General features: G+C 36.5%; 1 protein-coding gene across 5 annotated transcripts; it reads left to right on the top strand.

Annotated features, from left to right (window-relative positions):
* Positions 1–394: 394 nt before the first annotated feature.
* On the top strand, positions 395–7,438 carry LOC100793726 (uncharacterized). 5 transcript variants are annotated; one of them, NM_001253969.2, is made up of 7 exons: positions 401–546; positions 675–770; positions 1,624–2,038; positions 2,801–2,868; positions 4,371–4,502; positions 6,174–6,335; positions 6,787–7,438. In NM_001253969.2, exons 3-7 carry the CDS (start codon positions 1,672–1,674, stop codon positions 7,096–7,098), a joined length of 1,041 nt encoding a protein of 346 aa, NP_001240898.2. In that variant the 5' UTR covers positions 401–546; positions 675–770; positions 1,624–1,671; the 3' UTR covers positions 7,099–7,438. The 5 variants fall into 5 exon arrangements, with proteins under 5 accessions (XP_040869735.1, NP_001240898.2, XP_006576229.1 ...); XM_006576166.4 differs by having other exon boundaries at positions 405–546; positions 731–770; positions 6,787–7,405; XM_041013801.1 differs by having other exon boundaries at positions 395–770; positions 6,787–7,405.
* The last annotated feature ends 11,140 nt before the right edge of the window (positions 7,439–18,578 follow it).

Genomic DNA, 18,578 nt, shown 5'->3' on the forward strand with positions numbered 1-18,578 from the left:
ATAATATATTTTTCATCATCTTTCATTTTTGAGAAAAAAGGACAAAAAGGAGGTCAGCGGAAACATAAAGGTTTGGCCGTCCAACCCTGTCTTTGCAGCTTTAAATAGGAAAATTAATTAATTTGTGAATAAATAAAGAAAAAGGCACCACTTTATTTCATCTAATTTAGATTGCTTTATGACAAATTTACCATATTAACCATGGATTAAAAAATGTACAACATTATGGTAGTATTATTTTTTTTTGAAATTTTTTAATTGCCCCTCACGGACGTCAAATTCTTCTTAACCAAATTGTATTTATCGGGTTTAGGAATTTATTCAATTCAAATCAAATAAAATCTTTAATATTATTTATTATTTAATTTAAATACACTTTATCACCCTTGTTTTATCTTTGGTTTTTTCTCCCTCATTTTTAATTGCTGTAACAGTAGTATTTATTTTGAGCTTTCCATTTTTCTCTCTTTTTCAACTTTCAATTCAAGCAGCTTTGGAAAAACCAACCAGCCAACGGGTTTTTTTTTTTTTCACCTCCTGAAATTTGTAAGTTGCTTTGAATTGAATTTTCCAGAACATATACACTGTTTTTTATTTTTCTTTTTCTTCTTTTTTTTTTTGTGTGTTTTTATTTTTCTTTGTGTTCTTGTGTTTTCACTTTCTGGTGAGTTCAGTTGAGTTTATGAGTTTCTTGTTGAGCTGAAAACGAAATCCGAATACAAATTTTCAGCTTTGGAAGAAGCTTGCACAAGGTGGAGTCACAGAGACAGGTCATGATCTTTGCATTCTGAAGAATATCCACACCATGATGTTGATATGCTTTCCATAAGAGAATAATAATATATAAGGAGTTTTGTTTCTAAGTTTTGTTTTTTTATTTTTTAGTTCTTTTGGTTTTTATTACTATTTCTCCCGCATTTGTTTCAGCTTTCTGTCTTTTAAAGTTGTAGGAAAATGCTGGGAATGAAGCAGATTTATGCTAAAGGGTGTTCTTTGTTTTTATATTTTTGAAAAGCCTTTGATGTTTTTGTATGGCTTCTGCTTTATTCTGAACTCGAGCCTGAGAAATATTTGAAGCAAATGAATGGTTTTTTTTATTTTACCAATTTTTATAATTGCTTTTTAGCCAAGTGGGGATTGTTTTTTTTTTAAACCGTACTATTTTACTTATTTTCGTAATTTTGCTCTTAGTGGCTAAATTTTATTTTTTTTCTTTTTCATCTCTTGTTCAGAGGTAAATTTCTTGTTCCTGTGATGAGAAAAAGACCCAAAAACTTATCTTTGATAGAAAAATAACTGCATTTCATGTTATGATAATCTACACTGAACCAGAAGTGTTGAAATCCTTTTTCATTTTTTTTTCTATTCCATAGCTAAAGTCCCTAATGGATTTTTTGCTGATAAAGTGATACAGATTCTGGTAAAACTAAAGTTTGCATCTTTTGTTTACCTTCTTACTTGTCAGTGAGATCCTTAGATGGGTTTTCACTGTGATTTTGTTACATGCAGTAGAAGGTTCGAAGGCATTGATGCTTTTGCTAAAAGCTATATTTTTTGTAATGAATTATGCTCTAGTAATCCATTTGTTTTCTAATTGTTCATTATTCTATTCTGGGGTTGTAGGTGTTGGTTTGGTAATATAGGCCTTGGAGTGAAAATTCAATATTTTGCATGGAAGCCAGAGAAGGTATTAGTTCTGGGGTTACAGTGATAGGGGCAGAAGCTCCATCAGCTTACCATGTGGCTCCGAGGAGTGAAGCTCCAAACCAGGTTCATGTCCCTGATGGTGGTGGTGGTGCTGCTGCTACAGCTGCACCTGTTGGTGTCTCACCTGTGAGTGTGGGGTTGGATGGAACAGTTAAGAAGAAACGGGGTAGACCGAGGAAATATGGGCCTGATGGGTCTGTAACTATGGCATTGTCGCCAATGCCAATCTCGTCTTCTGCTCCGCCTTCGAATGACTTTTCATCCGGGAAGCGGGGGAAAATGCGGGGGATGGACTATAAGCCGTCGAAAAAAGTTGGCTTGGATTATATAGGTATTGCATTGGCCTTTGTCTCTTTGATGAGTTTACCTTTTATTGCTCTTGTTAGTAATTTAATATGGTTTATCAAATGATTATTCTTTGTTTGACTGAATTTACTTGTTTGTCTTGCTTCTTTGAATTTGCTTCCTGTCTAACTTGTGAATTAGTTTCCACAAATTCATGACAAATTTCTCATATTTTAGAATAGCTTATAAGCCATCCTTTTGTACCAATTTTTTTTTTTTTTTGGTAAAGCAAGTTACAGTGAATTACTTGGGAAATTTTTGTTATTTTCATGCGCCGATTAGGAAATTTTTGTTAGCATGGGAGTCTGTCTCTCTCGACTTTTATTTGTTACATTTTTACTTTTTTGTGGGGATGATGAAATATGCAACATCATTGAGATTGTGTGTTTGTCTAGCTTATTTACTAGCTTAACCTTATTATCATTTTAGGTTGGTCACGCCTAGTCTTTTGGAGTTGTTTTGGATTTCTATTGACACTGCTTAATTTCTGAATGGCATGGCCCCTTAGTCTTTTGGAGTTGTTTTGGATTTCTATTGACACTGCTTGCATGGCCCCTATCCTAAATCGTAATTGGATTGGAAATTGTCACCAATATTGTGTTTTTTCTTTAAAACTCCTACTACTTCTAAGATAATTTAGATAACATTTTAATATCCAGGAGTATATATCAGTGCTTTTATGGATATTATTGCTTACTTTCTAAGTGTCAACCCAGTTAAGTAATATCTATTGTTGGTACTTCTGTAGGTGACTTGAATGTATGCTCTGATGGTACAAATTTTATGCCACATATCATCACTGTCAATGCTGGCGAGGTATGCTTCCCTGAGACAGGACAAGGGAAAAGCTTCATTTAATTCGCATGAGTTTGCTTTTGCTTTGAATTTGTCTCAACTGTTTCTTGTTATTCTTATCCTTGAGAGTCCATAGTACCTGGAGTGATGTGAGTGACGTGGTTGCAAGGTGTTTTTGGTTGTATTTTTGTTTTTTAGTTTTTAAAAACTATATTATAAAACCTTTTTTGGAAACTAATTTTTAGATAGTGGAAGTGGGGGAAGATGATGAGATAGTGCGGGGAAAAATGATAACTGAACACTGGAAGTAAGAAACCAAAATAAGTTGAAGATTTATTTATTTATTTTTAAACTAAAAAGGTACAAGGTTTTAAAACAATTTTCCAAAACTACTCTTATCAAAACATTTTTTTTGTTTTCTTCTTTTTAAAACAGAAAATAGATTTCAAGAATAGGAAACAAACAGGCCCTTAATATGTGATATGTGCCTCTTTGCTTTTCTGTCATACTGCTGGTTGTGTCTTAAAGACTAAAGCTATCCATTGTGTGTAGGGTGTTGCTCACTTTCCGGTTTCTTGGTATACTTTAAAATTTTTAAATAGAGATTAACCATTTGCTACTCCTTTATTTGCTTCTTTATTTGGAATTATAAATCTACTGAAATATCTGTTTTTGTAATTGTTTATTTATTTATAGTTATAAGGATGACGAGTATGTACATCTTTTTCTTTGTTTAATGAATGGAGTTTGCAAATCAAAATGGAAATTCCAGTCAATTCCTGGAATACTGTTCCCTTGTCCCCTCACCCCCCCTTAAAAACCAATGAGAATATTGAAATAAATATTTCCTTCTGGCTAGGTATGAATTATGGAATATGGATATCTAGACACCTATTCAGTAGGTTTTATTAACAGAAATCATTTGTTAGCCAAGCATCAATTTTCTGTCTTTTAAATGTTTTCTGATTATATACTTGTTCTTTATTAGCATTTTTTCTTCCATTTTTGTTATCATAGTCTAAAAGATTTTTGTGTCTATCTACTTTGGTTATGATCCTAGACTTGCACATTAATGCCCACTCACTGTTGTTTTGGATTGGCAACCTCAAATGTTTATAAATAAATGTGTAGAAAGTCTTGATATCATCTAATATGAAAACATGAAAATAGTTAAGAAAGACGGGTGGTGTTGCTAGAGAGAATGAGAACATGTTATACTGTGTGGGGGTTAACAAAGTTGCGAACAGATGCAATTGGATGTTACATTGGTTTTGGTGAGCAAACAATTGTATTCCTTTCTGTCTTTGTTGACTTCTATGGTGTTACTGTTAATGTGGTTCTAGTTCATGGCAAAAAAGTTTGAATACATGTGAGAAAGCTCTGTGTTTTGTACTTTTGAACTTTGAAGGAGAAAAGCCTTCATTTATACTTTCCCTAAGCAATGTTCATATTTTATGACGCTAATACTTTTTCTAAAAGATAGTTGAATGATGCTATTTTGTTTTATTCTTTGGCTGTTGTAGGACATCACAATGAAGGTGATATCCTTTTCTCAACAAGGACCACGAGCTATATGTATCTTATCTGCTAATGGTGTAATTTCAAATGTTACACTTCGTCAGCCTGATTCTTCTGGGGGTACTTTAACTTATGAGGTGTGGCAGTAATTTATATCATTGTTTTATTTTATTTCATTTTTGCAAGCTTAACTTTTTTTTACCATGACATTTTAATGAATTTTTTTCACAAGAATCCTTAATTTGTTTAAACTTTAAAGTCCATAAATTCATTTGAAACTTCTGTCTGACAAAAACTCTTTGTTCTGTTTTATTTTTCTCACCTTAAACTTGTAGGCTTTGCTAAATAAGCAATTAAGCATATATAAATGAAACTTTCACTCTTCCTTGTGCCTATTACCTTAAGTGTTTCATAATGACCTTTATCACTCTTTCAAGATGGATGCATTATTGTTGATGTGATGTATTTTTTTCTTATTGGCCTGATTATTATTATTATTTATATGCTTGTTGTATAGGTTATGTTGCATCTGTTTGATATTGTATATGTATGTAATTAAAGCTCATGATATTAAATTACTTGAACTAGAAATATGAATGCAAGTTTTGGGGAGTGCAAAAATCATCCTATTGCTAATATTTATAATTTATGGTCAAGACATAAATTGAAATACTAATAATGTTGTCCTGAGTTCTGCAAATACTTTCTATTTAGTAAATTAATTGTGGTTGAATTCAATGATATGGTGCAATTTTACTAACTAATATATGTAGTCACTAGTGTTAGTGATTATGTTATCTGTTATCAATAGCAGTTCAGGAGAAGGTTATATCTTATGATCAATAATTCGTGAGAAATAATGATAATGCAAAAGCATATAGGGAAGATTTAGATTAGTAGTAATAAACAGTCAAAGAAGGCACATTGTTGGTGAATCTTTGACCTGCCCCATCTCAACTGCACTGCCATGTTCCTAAAATATGGAACTGTTTTTTTTTTTTTTTTGTACTTGCTCTAGTTCTAAGTAGTCAAGTGTCCTTACTCCTTATTACCATCCTTCTTTTTTATTATCACCGCCGTTGATCTACCAGAATCATTCTTGTGATCTGTGCTGTAATTGCCGGAGAATACCACAAACTTCTGTTGACAATCTCTTGTGATTTTTTCTAATTTGACATCATGTTTAAGCCACAGTTTTCAATTTCTGCTGGTGGATTGTCTTGTTTCTACTACCTACCATTGTCAGCTTTTACTATTTATAGCTTTCTTCATTTTACTGAGGACGGATCTCCTTGCAAAGGTCTTGTCTGGTGTCTTTTCACCTCTACGTGACATTCTATTTTATATTTAGATAAAAAAAACAATGTTTATTTGCAACACGCTTAAAGCTTAGCTTTAAGCTTGAGAGGAGTGTTGGAAATGACATATAATGTACTTAGCAAATAAGTATGTTCATGTATCTTATGTATTGTAGGGTTGAGTTAGGCATTAAGCTCAAGTTCTAAGAAACTGTAAGAGAATAAAATGAGCTTATTTATCAAAGTATTTTTCATATTAATAAGACTGCATGATTTCGGTTTTACTTTATCTATGGATACTGGAAATGAATAAAGTTAAGTTTGGTTGGAAATGACTGCCATAGAAATCTGGTTTTGATATTGTCTTTGCTGGTACTTGATGGTAATTTGCATAAGTTCATTGTTGAGTTGGAAATTGTAGTTTTTGATTATTGACTTGTTCATGACGGTGCTATAAGCCTATACCTATATTACCTTCTGTTTCATTTTTCCGAAAACATTTTTTTGTAGGGCCGTTTTGAGATACTTTCCTTGTCTGGATCATTCATGCCTACTGATAACCAAGGAACAAGAAGCAGGACCGGTGGAATGTCTGTGTCGTTGGCTAGTCCTGATGGCCGTGTTGTAGGTGGTGGAGTTGCTGGTCTTCTTGTAGCTGCCAGCCCTGTGCAGGTAAGCAATCTCCCTCTCTTCTCATTTAGTACATGCTCAATTATACATAAGTGCATGCGTACTTTGTTGTGATATTCCCCAAATAATAGCTAAACAAAATAGGATTGAGAAGTGAAGACAGGCTAGCTTGCATGTCATGACAAGTGGTCTGTAGATTTACTTTATTGTAGATTCTGATATAAATTAGGCTAAGTTGGGGTATAGTATTCTTCGTCAAATAAAGGATCACTTATTGCATGTTCCCCTAACATGTTATAAATGTGATTTTACAACATACGTCATCTTTGCTTACTTTAATTTTGAGATAGAAGTTTCTCAATATAAATCACTTCACTTCAAATCTGGTTTTAATCAAAATCAATTTTGTAAAATCAATGTCCAAAATAAAGTTAGCAAATGCTCACGTAAAGGCAATTTTAAATGACTTATGCATGCCCTCTTTTATGTTTAGGTGGTGGTGGGAAGCTTTTTACCAAGCAGCCAGCAAGAACAGAAAATAAAGAAGCCAAAGTCTAGTGATTATGCACCGGTAACTGTTACTCCAGCGATTGCAGTGTCTTCTGCACCGCCACCTCCAACCAATGCTGAAAAAGAGGATGTGAATGTTATGGGTGGAGCACATGTACTGCAAAATTCTGGAACCCTTAACTCTAACCTCACTCCTCCCAATGCCTTTAGAAGAGACAACTGGGTCAACATGCACTCTATGCCAGACTCTAGAAAATCAGCTACAGATATTAACATATCTTTGCCTGATAGTTAGGTTGGCGATCGAGGGGCGCACTCTCTATCCTCAAGAACTCTTGCTGACAACATTCATGACTCAGCTGTTTTATTAATGTTTAGTGTTCTCTCTCTTTCTCTCACTCTCATTTAAAGATTGTTTCAATCGTGTCTAATGTCTATCACCATAGGATGTAGTTTCAGTGTTGTAAGTTGCAGCTAGTTAGAGTATCTGATATATTTATCGGCTGATTAGGTAGATGCTGCATTCTGCAGATTTATGAGTAGGCTAATTTGGATGTAATGAAAACTTGTTTGCCTATTTATTTATGACTGAATTTGTGGAAGAATTTGCCTTTTAAGTTTGTTATGTTTTGTTCTATTTGGTATGTTAGTTACTATAGTTTAAGAATGTGTTTTGATGACATTCAAAAATAAAAAGAGGATGTGTTTTGATAAGCTTTTAAAACAATGTTTTTATAATATATATTTTTATATCTATTATTTTTTCAAAAATAACCCTCTAGAGGAGTAAAATGAATCAAAAGAAGGGGGTTGAAAGGGTTTCAAAATGATAAGCCATAATAACCAGATTGAAAAAAATGAATTTAACAGGAATTTGTTTATGGTAAAATTAAAAGTATGGGCAAATAGGCACATGAACTGTCTCACCTCGTTTGTTAGGTTCATAACTCTTATTATTTTAATCTTGACAATTTTTTTTGAACCAAAGCTTAAGCATTTTAAATTAGTGCTTCTGATGAATTTGATAATGTAAGAAGGATAACATCACTTTGTAAGAAAAAAACATCAATTTGTATGTGATATATTGATCAAAATGCAAGAACTGTTACTAAAATCTAAAAAGATGAATGTGCTTTGGAAGTTATGAATAAAGGCCCAGAAAGTGTTAATGGATGTTGCCTCACCTCACCGATTAGAAAATTCAGTTTGAGAGGAACTTGAAAAGCTAATCACGGTCCAATATTTGTGCCACATATTCAGCAAATGACAAATGTGTAGTAGAGATAAGAGAGAAATGAGAAAAAAGGTAGAGAGAGAAACAATGAGTAGGGGTGGGGGGAGAGAGAGAAGTAGATAGTAGGTGAGCTGGAGGGACGCATCCAATGTCCAATCTTTCTACTCCACAAGATTCCCAAAAGAGATGAGTGAAAAAGAGCTATGGTATATGTTTAAGAAATTGGGGGATGTGCGTGAGGAGTTCATTACAAGAACTAGGAACAAGAATGACAGGAGGTATGACTTCGTGACATTCAAGGGGGTGGGCGATGTGAGGAAACTTGAAAGACAATTGGACAACTTGATAGTAGAGGGGTTGAAAATACACGTTAACATACCAAAGCACTGAAGGGTGAGGATGTTAAGGGGAGAAACAAACACAAATGTCAAGTACAAGATCGGGGTAACCTCAAATAAACCATGAGATGGGGGGGGGGGGGGGGAGAACATCAAGGTAACCTGGAAGGTGTAACATAATAGTAGCCCCAACGAAGGCAAATGACAACCTCATATGCGAGAGCAGTGATGTCAGGCAACAAAATCATAGGGCGAAGGTCGAACTTAATGCGTGTGACCCCAGTGGGAACAAGCTCTTACTCGTTAATGCATTTGAACATACCTACGGAGAAATGGACATGGCTCAATAACTCTGGGTCAGAAGATTGAAAAACCTAGCGATGTTCGATAGAGTGGGAGACAAACTCTTATGGAATGGGGGAGAAGATATCAAGCCAAAATACTTAGGAGATGACATGGTATTGTTAGTGGGACTCACGAATGATAGAGCTGTACAACTGGTAAAGGAAGAAACAGACGAGGGGTCATCCTTGTTCCATTCGCTGGAAAAGTGGAACTCGCAGATGTGAACTGGGAATAGACTGGTTTAGGTGTTGTACTAGGGAATCCTTCCACATGCATGGGATCTGGAGTATATTAAGCAGATCGTGTTGGCGGCAGGAGAAGTGGTGATTGTAGATGACGATGTCGATGAATTTCAGAGAATGGATATGGCGCGGGTGCTAATTAAGACATCATGGAAACCTTTAATCTAATACGCTGTCTCAACGTCGATCATTGAGGAGGAACACATAATGAACATGGTTGAAGAAATCAACTACAACCCCGACAAATGCAAATGGTGGACATGAAGCTCGATAGGAGTGTTGGATGAACCAAGAGTTCTTGAGGGGCAAGGACGCAAGACAACAGACCGACAGACAAAATTCTCGGCATGGAACATTGGGTAATAACCTTAGGTTATTGACACAAAGTCAGAACCTAGTCGCATCAGAAGGTAGAAGCGGACCCACCGGAGCAGGCAAAAGAAAAATTGAGGAGGTCACCAGGGGACAAAGTGAGGCTGATGGAGCGGAAGCAGGAGTCAATCAAAGCTTCACCCAACAAAGAATGTTTGGGGAAAAGTACACAAAAGGGGTGATAGTGACTACTACATCGAAGGAGAAACAAGACAAAAATAGGGAAAAGCAAAAGCAGGTAGATGCAACGGATGAGGTGCATAACAACAATGAAAGTGGGCAGGAAATGGACCTACTGATGTCACACGATTTTGAAATAGAGTTGCAAGAGTCACATGCTTGTCCACATGATAAGGAGGGAGACAAGCCCTTAATGGGCCTTACTAAAAACACCAACACTGGAATAAACGAAGGGGCTGAAGGCAATATGGCAGGAAAAACAAATGAGCCAACAAGTGCGATGAAAGTTTATTCCAAAACCAGAGGGTGTAAAAAGAAAATGGGCCTGTTGATGAGATATCAACAAAATCAAACAAAAATGACCAAAATGATGTTATCCTTACTAGGAGCGGATCGCTTGATACAGGTCATTGAGTTTGGATGACGTCACTTCCAGAGAGGGAAGATAAGTCAGGGTAGACGCCACAAGGATTATCTTGATAAGTTTGAGTTTGGTTCCACAAGAAACCCAGAGAAAAGCTCTCACAGAATATTCGCAAAATGCCAAAAGTCCCTTTATTGAAAACGAGTTCAATACATATAGTGTATCTCAGGTGCAATTGGAAAGACACCAATTTTATTTAATTTAAAATTAAAAACAAAAATTAAAAAAATAAATGGCATGGGCCTTCAAATTAGTTTGGGCCAAATGACAACGAAAAAATAAAAATAAAAAACATTTGGCATGAGCCTTCAAATTAATCCGGGCCTTCAACAACAATTAAAATTCTTGGTAATGCCTCTGCTTCTGGGCCTTCATCCCTCTCCACTTGGGCCTTGTTAAGTATGCCTGATACCATTTGTTGGAGGGTATCTACCGACTGTTTGATCCTACTCCTGGTCATAGGTCCCTGTATTTGGGCAGTTTTAGGATTCTCATCATTCCCTTCTTCTTGGAAAACATTTGCCCTTAAATATTCAGAATCATCACCTGCAACAAATGGAGTCAAGTCAACAACATTAAATGAAGAACTTACTCCATACTCACCTGGAATATCGATCTTGTAAGCATTGTCATTGATCTTCTCTAGTACTTGGAAAGGTCTGTTTCCTCTAGGTTGAATTTTGGACTTCCTTTGTTTAGGGAACCTCTTCTTCCTCATGTGTACCCAAACCCAATCACCTGGTTCAAGTACCACTTTCGTCCTGTTCTTGTTGGCTTGCTTGGCATAACTTTCATTCTTCTTTGCAATTTGCGCCTTCACTTGGTCATGCAATCTTTTCATATACTCAACTTTAGCTTGTGCATCCTTATGCTGAGTCTATTAGGGATTTCTTTTGTAAGCTAGCTTGTTGGGCAATGAAGCTCCTGGAAGGAGGTCAATTTGATGTTCTATGCTTCTTGAAGGTGGCATTCCATGAGGAATCTCCTTAGGAAAGACATCTTTAAATTCCTGCAATAAGAGTTCAACACTAGGAGAAACAGAAATAGCTAACTCATTAGAATTATCAGCAACAACTTTATTATCTGAGTACAGTAGATGGAACGACTCACGAGCAAGTAACAATTTCCTCACTTCACTCGCCTTTGCTAAACAATTAAATTTTCTCTCATGTGTATCACTCTTTCTCTCATGTGTATCACTCTTTCCCTCACGTGTATCACTCTTCTTTTTCCTATTCCTCTTTGGTGCTTCACTCTTTTCTTTCTCTTGTTTTCTCTTTTCTCTCATTCTGATTTGGTCATCACACACTTCTCTAAGGGATAGAGGTATAAGAATAATCTTCTGGTCATGGTGCTAGAAAGAAATCTTGTTGGTGAAGCCATCATGCACTGCTTTGGTGTCATACTACCATAGTCTTCCTAACAGTATATGAGTCGCCTCCATTGGAACCACATCACATAGCACCTTATCATTGTATCTTCCAATGGTGAGACACACCTCAACCTGCTGAGTCACTTTTACCTCTTCATCTTCACTAAGCCACTGAAGTCTATATGGTCTAGGATGGGGCTTAGTATCCAAATTCAAATTGGACACTAACCTGGAACTTGCAACATTGGTATAACTTCCTCCATCAACAATTAAAGAGCAAAGCTTACCATTAATTGTATATCTGGTGTGGAAAATATTTTCTCTTTGGGTGTCATCCAGTGGCTGCATCTGACTTCCCAAGAACCTTCTCACCATTAGCATATCACCCTGCATAGCTTCCTCCTCAAGCTCTTCTTCCACCTCTTCTTCTTTACTGATTTTAGATTCACTGGTGATTTCTCCATCTACCTTCATGATCATGGTCCTCCTGGTTGGACAGTTAGAAGCAATATGTCCTCTGCTTAAGCATTTGAAGCATTTTATGTTTCTGGTACCAGTGTTGGATGATGAGGTGGGATTATGCTTGGTTCCAGCATTGGGCACTGCTGACTTTCCATGTGGAGACTGTGTTGATGGGATGGATGAGTTGCCTCTCTCCTTCTTGGATCTTTTGGTCCAGTTCTGGTTGAAGGTGTTGAATGAGTTCATTCTTGTTGTGCTTTTCTTCTTTAGCTGCTGTTCAACCTGGACTACCTTATGCAACAAGTCATCCTATTCTACGTACTCCTGTAATTCAACAACATCTCTAATGTAAGGATTTAGGTCACTCAGAAAATGAGCCATTGTGTCCTCAATTTCCTCTTCAATGTTCGCCCTCACTAGCGCCATCTCCATCTCTTTGTAGTACTCCTCCACAGTCAGACTTCCTCGGGACAACCTCTGGAGTTTCTGTTGCATGGTTCTGCTGTAGCTAGTTGGAACATACCTCTTTCACATAACCCTTCTCATCTCAGTCCATGTATCTATCTCCCAACCTTCCTCTCTCATCATCTCTCTTTGATTTTTATTCCACCAAACAAGGACATAGTTTGAGAATTCAGCTACTGCTAACTTCACCTTTTGCTCTTCAATATAATCATTGCAAGAGAATACATTCTCAATCTTCATCTCCTAGTCAAGGTAGGCGTCTGGGTCACTCCTACCTTTGAAAGGAGGTACATTGAGTTTTACTTCCTCAATCTTGTTCTGCCCCTCTATTCTGTTTTGCCTAGGTCCATCATTGCCCCATTTGTTCCCACCATAATGTCTTCCAGCATTCTGATTCAGTTGGTTCCCCATTCCTTCAATTTATTCATAGAGCTCTTTATTGTTACGGTTCAACAAACGTTGCATCTGTGTAGTCATCACGTTCAGTAACAAACGCTGAGATCCGTCCAGTTGATGATATTCATCACCATCGTCCCCAGTTCCTGTCATAATTAAGGAACAAAAAAATTTGCAATAAATTAAACAAAGGTTGCAGGACCTCACTACACTCTACTCACGTGTTTCTCTCTTTGATGGATGCACACTCGTGTTTGATGCTCTCAATATAGGCTTTTGTGTGATATTTTCACTCTTGCCTTTTACCACTCACTCCCTTTTAAGTTCCTAGATGAATCAAATTGGACGCACAAGGTAATAGAACAGGAAAGACAACTTAATTATCACAGACTCAATAACAAATTTGAATAACATATTTGGATAACAGATTTCAATAACATGTAAACTTCAAATGGTCATAACTTTTGCTACAGTTGTCTGTTTGAGGCCCACTATATATCAAAACGCTAAGAATTGAGAGGAGAATCCCTTAACAATTTCCCGAAGGGGATTTGGTCCACGATTTTTGCCAAAAAATGTCTCTAGCTGCCTTAAATCCGCATTCAAAGATCAAACACCCATTTTTTTTTTAAACTTTCTGCAACTTTTTTTTTATATAATGCTTTCTTTTCAAATTCGTCTAGGATAATTTAGGTAATTCGTTCAATAGGAAATTAGGCAATTTGACCTCCTAAACCCTAAACCCTAAACCTCAAGTTCATCCAGTAAGCAAAATTGTCCCCAAATAGAATTCAAAACAAAATTTGAAATATAATTGAAACAGAATTTTGAAACAAAACAAAGCAAGAACAAGAGCAAAGCAACAATGCAACAAGAACAAAACAAGAATGAAAATGGAAAGGGACTACTTTGCCTCTGGAAAATTCTTTTTTTAATTTAATTTCCAGTCGCAAAATGCCTTTCCAGCACTCGTTTTATTGAAAACAAAAAATGCCAAAATTCCCTGAGGTGCAGTTGTAAAGCAAACTTAATTTCAATTTTAAATTGAAAAATGCCAAAAAATGCCTTTCCAATTTTTAATTTTAAATTGAAAAATTCCAAAAGTCCCCTTATTGAAAACGAGTGAACAATAGAAAGCAAACTTTCCAGTCGCAAAATGCCTTTCCAGCTCATAATAGGGTAGGGGGGCTACTTTGCCTATGGAGTGAACAATTCTTTAGAATGGAGATGAAGATAAATGATCATGACTTTATTTATTTAGAAAAAATGTGAGTTCCTGATGAGCAAAAGATGTATATAGTCAACATATATTTGCCATGTGATATGGCTCAAAAGAGGAATTTATGGGAACAAATCAAGCAGTTGAGAAATTCAAGTTTTGGAAGGCTGTGGTGTATACTTGGTGATTTTAGTAGTGTAAGAAACCCAGTTGAGAGAGCAGGAATATGTGAAAGGGGGGTGAATGACAGTAATATGGAGGAATTCAATGAATGGATTGTTGATCTTGATGTTGAAGATATGCCTTGTGTGGGCAGAAAATTCACGTGGTACAAGCCAAATGGGACAACAAAAAATAGGTTGGATAGGGTCCTTATTTCTGCATAATGGCTTGAAAAATGGCAAGGCTGTACCCAGTTTATACTGGAGAGAAATTTTTTAGACCATTGTCCAATTTTGCTAAAATCTAAAAACATTGATTGGGGATATTAACCCTTCAGGGTTCTGACTTGCTGGTTCCAAGATAAATCATTCAAAAAGGTTGTCCAAGAATGCTGGGCAGCAGATCACATAAGGGGTTTGGGGGTGGATTTGTGCTTAAAGAAAAACTAAAGGCAGCCAAGGCAAGGTTGAAAGTTTGGAATAAGGAAAAATTTGGTGATACACAGAAGAAGATACAACGTATTGAGAGGGAGCTAAACAAGTTGGAAATTGAAGGTGATGAAAGACAACTATCGGATGATGAGTTGCTGACTCAGAAAAAAACTACAGGAGGAGCTGTGGATAGCTGCTCAATCACGTGAATCATTACTTAGGCAAAAGGCAAGGTCAAGGTGGATCAAAAAAGGGGATTGCAACTCTAGTTTCTTCCATAGGATTGTAAATGCAAACCACAGTTTTAATACCTCGAGAGGCATGCTTGTTGATGGTGCTTGGATTGTTGAACCTGGAAGGGCGAAAGAGGAGATACACTCATTCTTCAAAAACAGATTTGAGGAGATAGATTGGGTGAGGCCTAAACTTAATGGGGTTAGATTTCAAGCCATTGGTCATCACCACAATGTTAGACTGATTGAGCGATTCGGTGAAAAGGTACTAAAGGAAGTTGTGTGGGAATGTGCAAGTGATAAGACTCCTGGACTAGATGGCATTAATTCAAATTTATTAGAGAATTTTGGGAGGTGATTAAAGTCGATGTGCTTCGATTTATGGACGAGTTCTTTGCCAATAGAGTGTTCCTGAAAAGAAACAATGCTTCATTTCTAGCACTCATTCATAAGGTGCATGATCCATAAAACCTTAATGATTTTAGTCCTATCTCCTTAATAGGGTGCATACACAAAATTGTGCCCCAGGTACTAGCAACGAGGATGAAGGAGGTGATGCCATTAATTGTAGATGAAAGACAAACTGCATTCATAGAGGGGAGACATTTGTTGCAAAGTACACTGATTGCCAATGAAGTAATTCATGAAGCAAAGAGGTGAAACAAACCATGCTTAGTGTTTAAAGTTGATTTTGAAAAGGCTCATGATTCAGTTTCTTGGGATTTCTTATTGTACATGTTGAGGAGGATGAGTTTCTGCTATAGATGGATCTCTTGGATTGAGGGCTGTCTAAATTCAGCTTCTATCTTCATATTGGTTAATGGAAGCCTTTCAGCTAAATTCATCCCACAAAGAGGGTTAAGGCAAGGAGATCCACTAGCTACTTTCTTATTTAATGTTGTTGCAGAGGGACTAAATGGCTTAATGAGAAAAGCAATGGAGAAAAAGCTATTTGAAGGTTTCTTGTTTGGTAGGAACGAGGTAGAAAGTATCTTACAGTATGCAGACGATACAATCTTCTTTGGGAAAGCCTCTAGGGAGAATGTCAAAGCAATCAAGGCCATTCTATGGAGTTTTGAACTTGTGTCAGGGCTCAAAATTAATTTTTCAAAGAGTAGCTTTGGGGTAGTGGGGATGTTAGAGAGGTGGAAGGAGGATGCCGCTATGTTTTTAAACTGTAGTCTACTGGTCATACCTTTTCTCTACTTGGGTACCCTGATTGGGACAAACCCAAGGTGTACTGAGGTTTGGGATCCCATCATCAAAAAATGTGAGAGAAAGTTGTCGAAATGGAAACAAAAATTACTTTCATTTGGGGGAAGGGTGACTCTCATGAAATCAATTTTAAATTCCATTCCTATTTATCTTTTTTCTTTTTTTAGGGTACCTAATAAAATATTGGACAAGTTGGTGAGGATACAACAGAGGTTTTTGTGGGGTGGAGGATTAGAGCAGAGGAAGATTGCTCAGTTAAAATGGGAGTCAATGTGCCTACCAAAGGAGAAATAAGGGTTGGGAATAAGGGACCTAAGGAAGTTTAATTACGCACTTCTTGAAAAGTGGCGATGGAATTTATTCCATAACCAAAGGGAGCTGTGGGCTAGGGTACTGGTCTCAAAATATGGTGAATGGAGTAATTGGGACGAGGTGAGGAGGGGCAACACCAAATCATCATGGTGGAAGGGTATAAGATCTATAGCTCATTCCACTGAAGAAGGGAGTTGGTTTGTTAAAGGGATAAAGAGGAATCTTGGGTGTAGAGCAAGGGTGCAATTCTGGGAGGATGATGGTGTAACACTTATGTTGAAGTACCCCAGATTGTACTCTATATCTCCTATCAACAACAACAATCCATTCAATAGATGGGAGGTATCACAGGTACAAGGTGGGAGTAGAATTTCCAATGGAGGTAGCCACTTTTTGATGCTGAGATTGATTTGGCAACCAAGTTCCTGGAAGAAATGGATGGTATCATCATCTATCCAGATCATGTAGGCAACTGGACTTGGAAGGGAGATTCAAGTGGTGTATACACTATGGGGAATGCGTATGCGATGCTTATGGGCGACTATACAGACGAAAATCAGGATGGAGCTTTCAATGTGCTGTGGAAAGTAAGGGTCCCAAGCAAAGTTTCTTTTTTTGGTTGGAGATTATTATGAAATAGATAGTCAACTAAGACGAACTTACGTAAAAGACATGTGGAAATCAATGATCCAATGAGCCCATTCTGCAGAAGTTCCGAAGATGCAACACATCTATTTTTTAGCTGTAGTAAAATTCTGCCACTTTGGTGGAAAGCTCTGTCTTGGACAAACAGATCGGGAGCATTTTTGCAATGTCCGAGACAACATTTCCTTCAGTATGCGCTTGGAAAGACATTTGGTGTTTGGTTCTAGCGATGGCAGTGCTGGTGGATATCCTTGACATGGAATATTTGGCATCATCGTAATGTGATTGTTTTCTCAAATGGAAGATTCATGCCAGTAAACTGATGGAGGAAGTAAGCTGGATGTGGCTAAAACTTATGGATAAAGGCTTTGATCTACCTTTCCATCAGTGGTCTAGTAATCTTAGGGAGACATTTTGTAATCAAGGAGGGATGAATATATAAGTAAAGGGTAGTACCGGGCCAAAAATAGTGTCAGATTTTTGGTTTCCTAATTCATGCTATACGGATTTTGTAATCAACTTGTATTAGGGCACCACATTTCTGCTCATTTTGGCCTTCACTTGTATACTTACCAGTACATCTTGCACTATTTTAAATATAATATATTATTAGTTTTGCCGATTAAAAAAAATTCAGCAAATAATTCTAATGTTTCTGTTACATTATATTAATCCCCTCCAATGTCTTCGAGCCATTTAGATTTTAGGGTATATTTTGAGTCTCTCTAGACCCATCCTAACATGTTTGATTCTCCCTGAGAATCTTTTGTCGGAGATCCTATCGTTGGTTCCAATGAAGGCTTTGATGTGATTTAGTTGCGTTTCCAAGTCTTGAAATTCTCCCATTTTCGATCTTACATTTGTTAAATTACACCTTCAAAAATGCCCACATCCTATAATGTTTCAAGATATCAGCGATCCAAAAACTTTTATGATTAATTGCACTCTTAGAGTGTTTTTTTTATCAGCACAGTGTGTTTAGTTTAGAGGAGGGAAATAGAGAAAACAAAAGTAAAAGATTTTTTTTTATAATTAAAATAGAGTGTAAGAGATATGAATCCCACAAAATAAAGTATAAAATTTTTCTTGTATATTATTTTTTTCCCTTCAAAATAAACACACCCTAGAGTCTATTTGGAAAACAATTTATTCCAATATGAAATAACATTAAGCTCAATGACACAAGAGTCTTACTTCTCTGTTTCCTCCTTTGAAAAGAGTAAATGTCTGTTTTGAAAGCTTCAAATGTCAATCCAAACACACCTATCAATCCAACTAGGCTAAACATAGATAATTGATGTCTCCCACTTATGCAGTTGACATTTATTGGGTGCAAATTGTAAGAGGAGACACTAATTATTAAGATGTGTTGATTAAAGAGATAGGCATGTTGAATTCTTGTGAATTCCACTTTCTTCAGGTGTCGTTTTGCCTCAGTAAATGGTTAAACATGGATTCCCCCTGCTAACAGATTACTAATCATTAACATCTAACATTTGCCGATAAAAAAGAAATCATGGTTAAAGACGGGAGAAAATTGTAAAGGGAACAAAAGGAAAAGGCAAGCGCATGCAAGTCGCATATCAGTTGTATGTAAAACATGTCCAGTGTTTATAAAGCAATGAGAAGAGAGACAGTAGCACTGAGCATGGTAACTGATGCCTGTAACCCAAGTGGGAGTAATAAAATTTGTGTGTGCTTTTATGAATGTACCTTTGCCATCACGGA

This window comes from Glycine max, chromosome 3, assembly GCF_000004515.6.
Source record: "Glycine max cultivar Williams 82 chromosome 3, Glycine_max_v4.0, whole genome shotgun sequence".
NCBI lineage: Eukaryota > Viridiplantae > Streptophyta > Magnoliopsida > Fabales > Fabaceae > Glycine > Glycine max.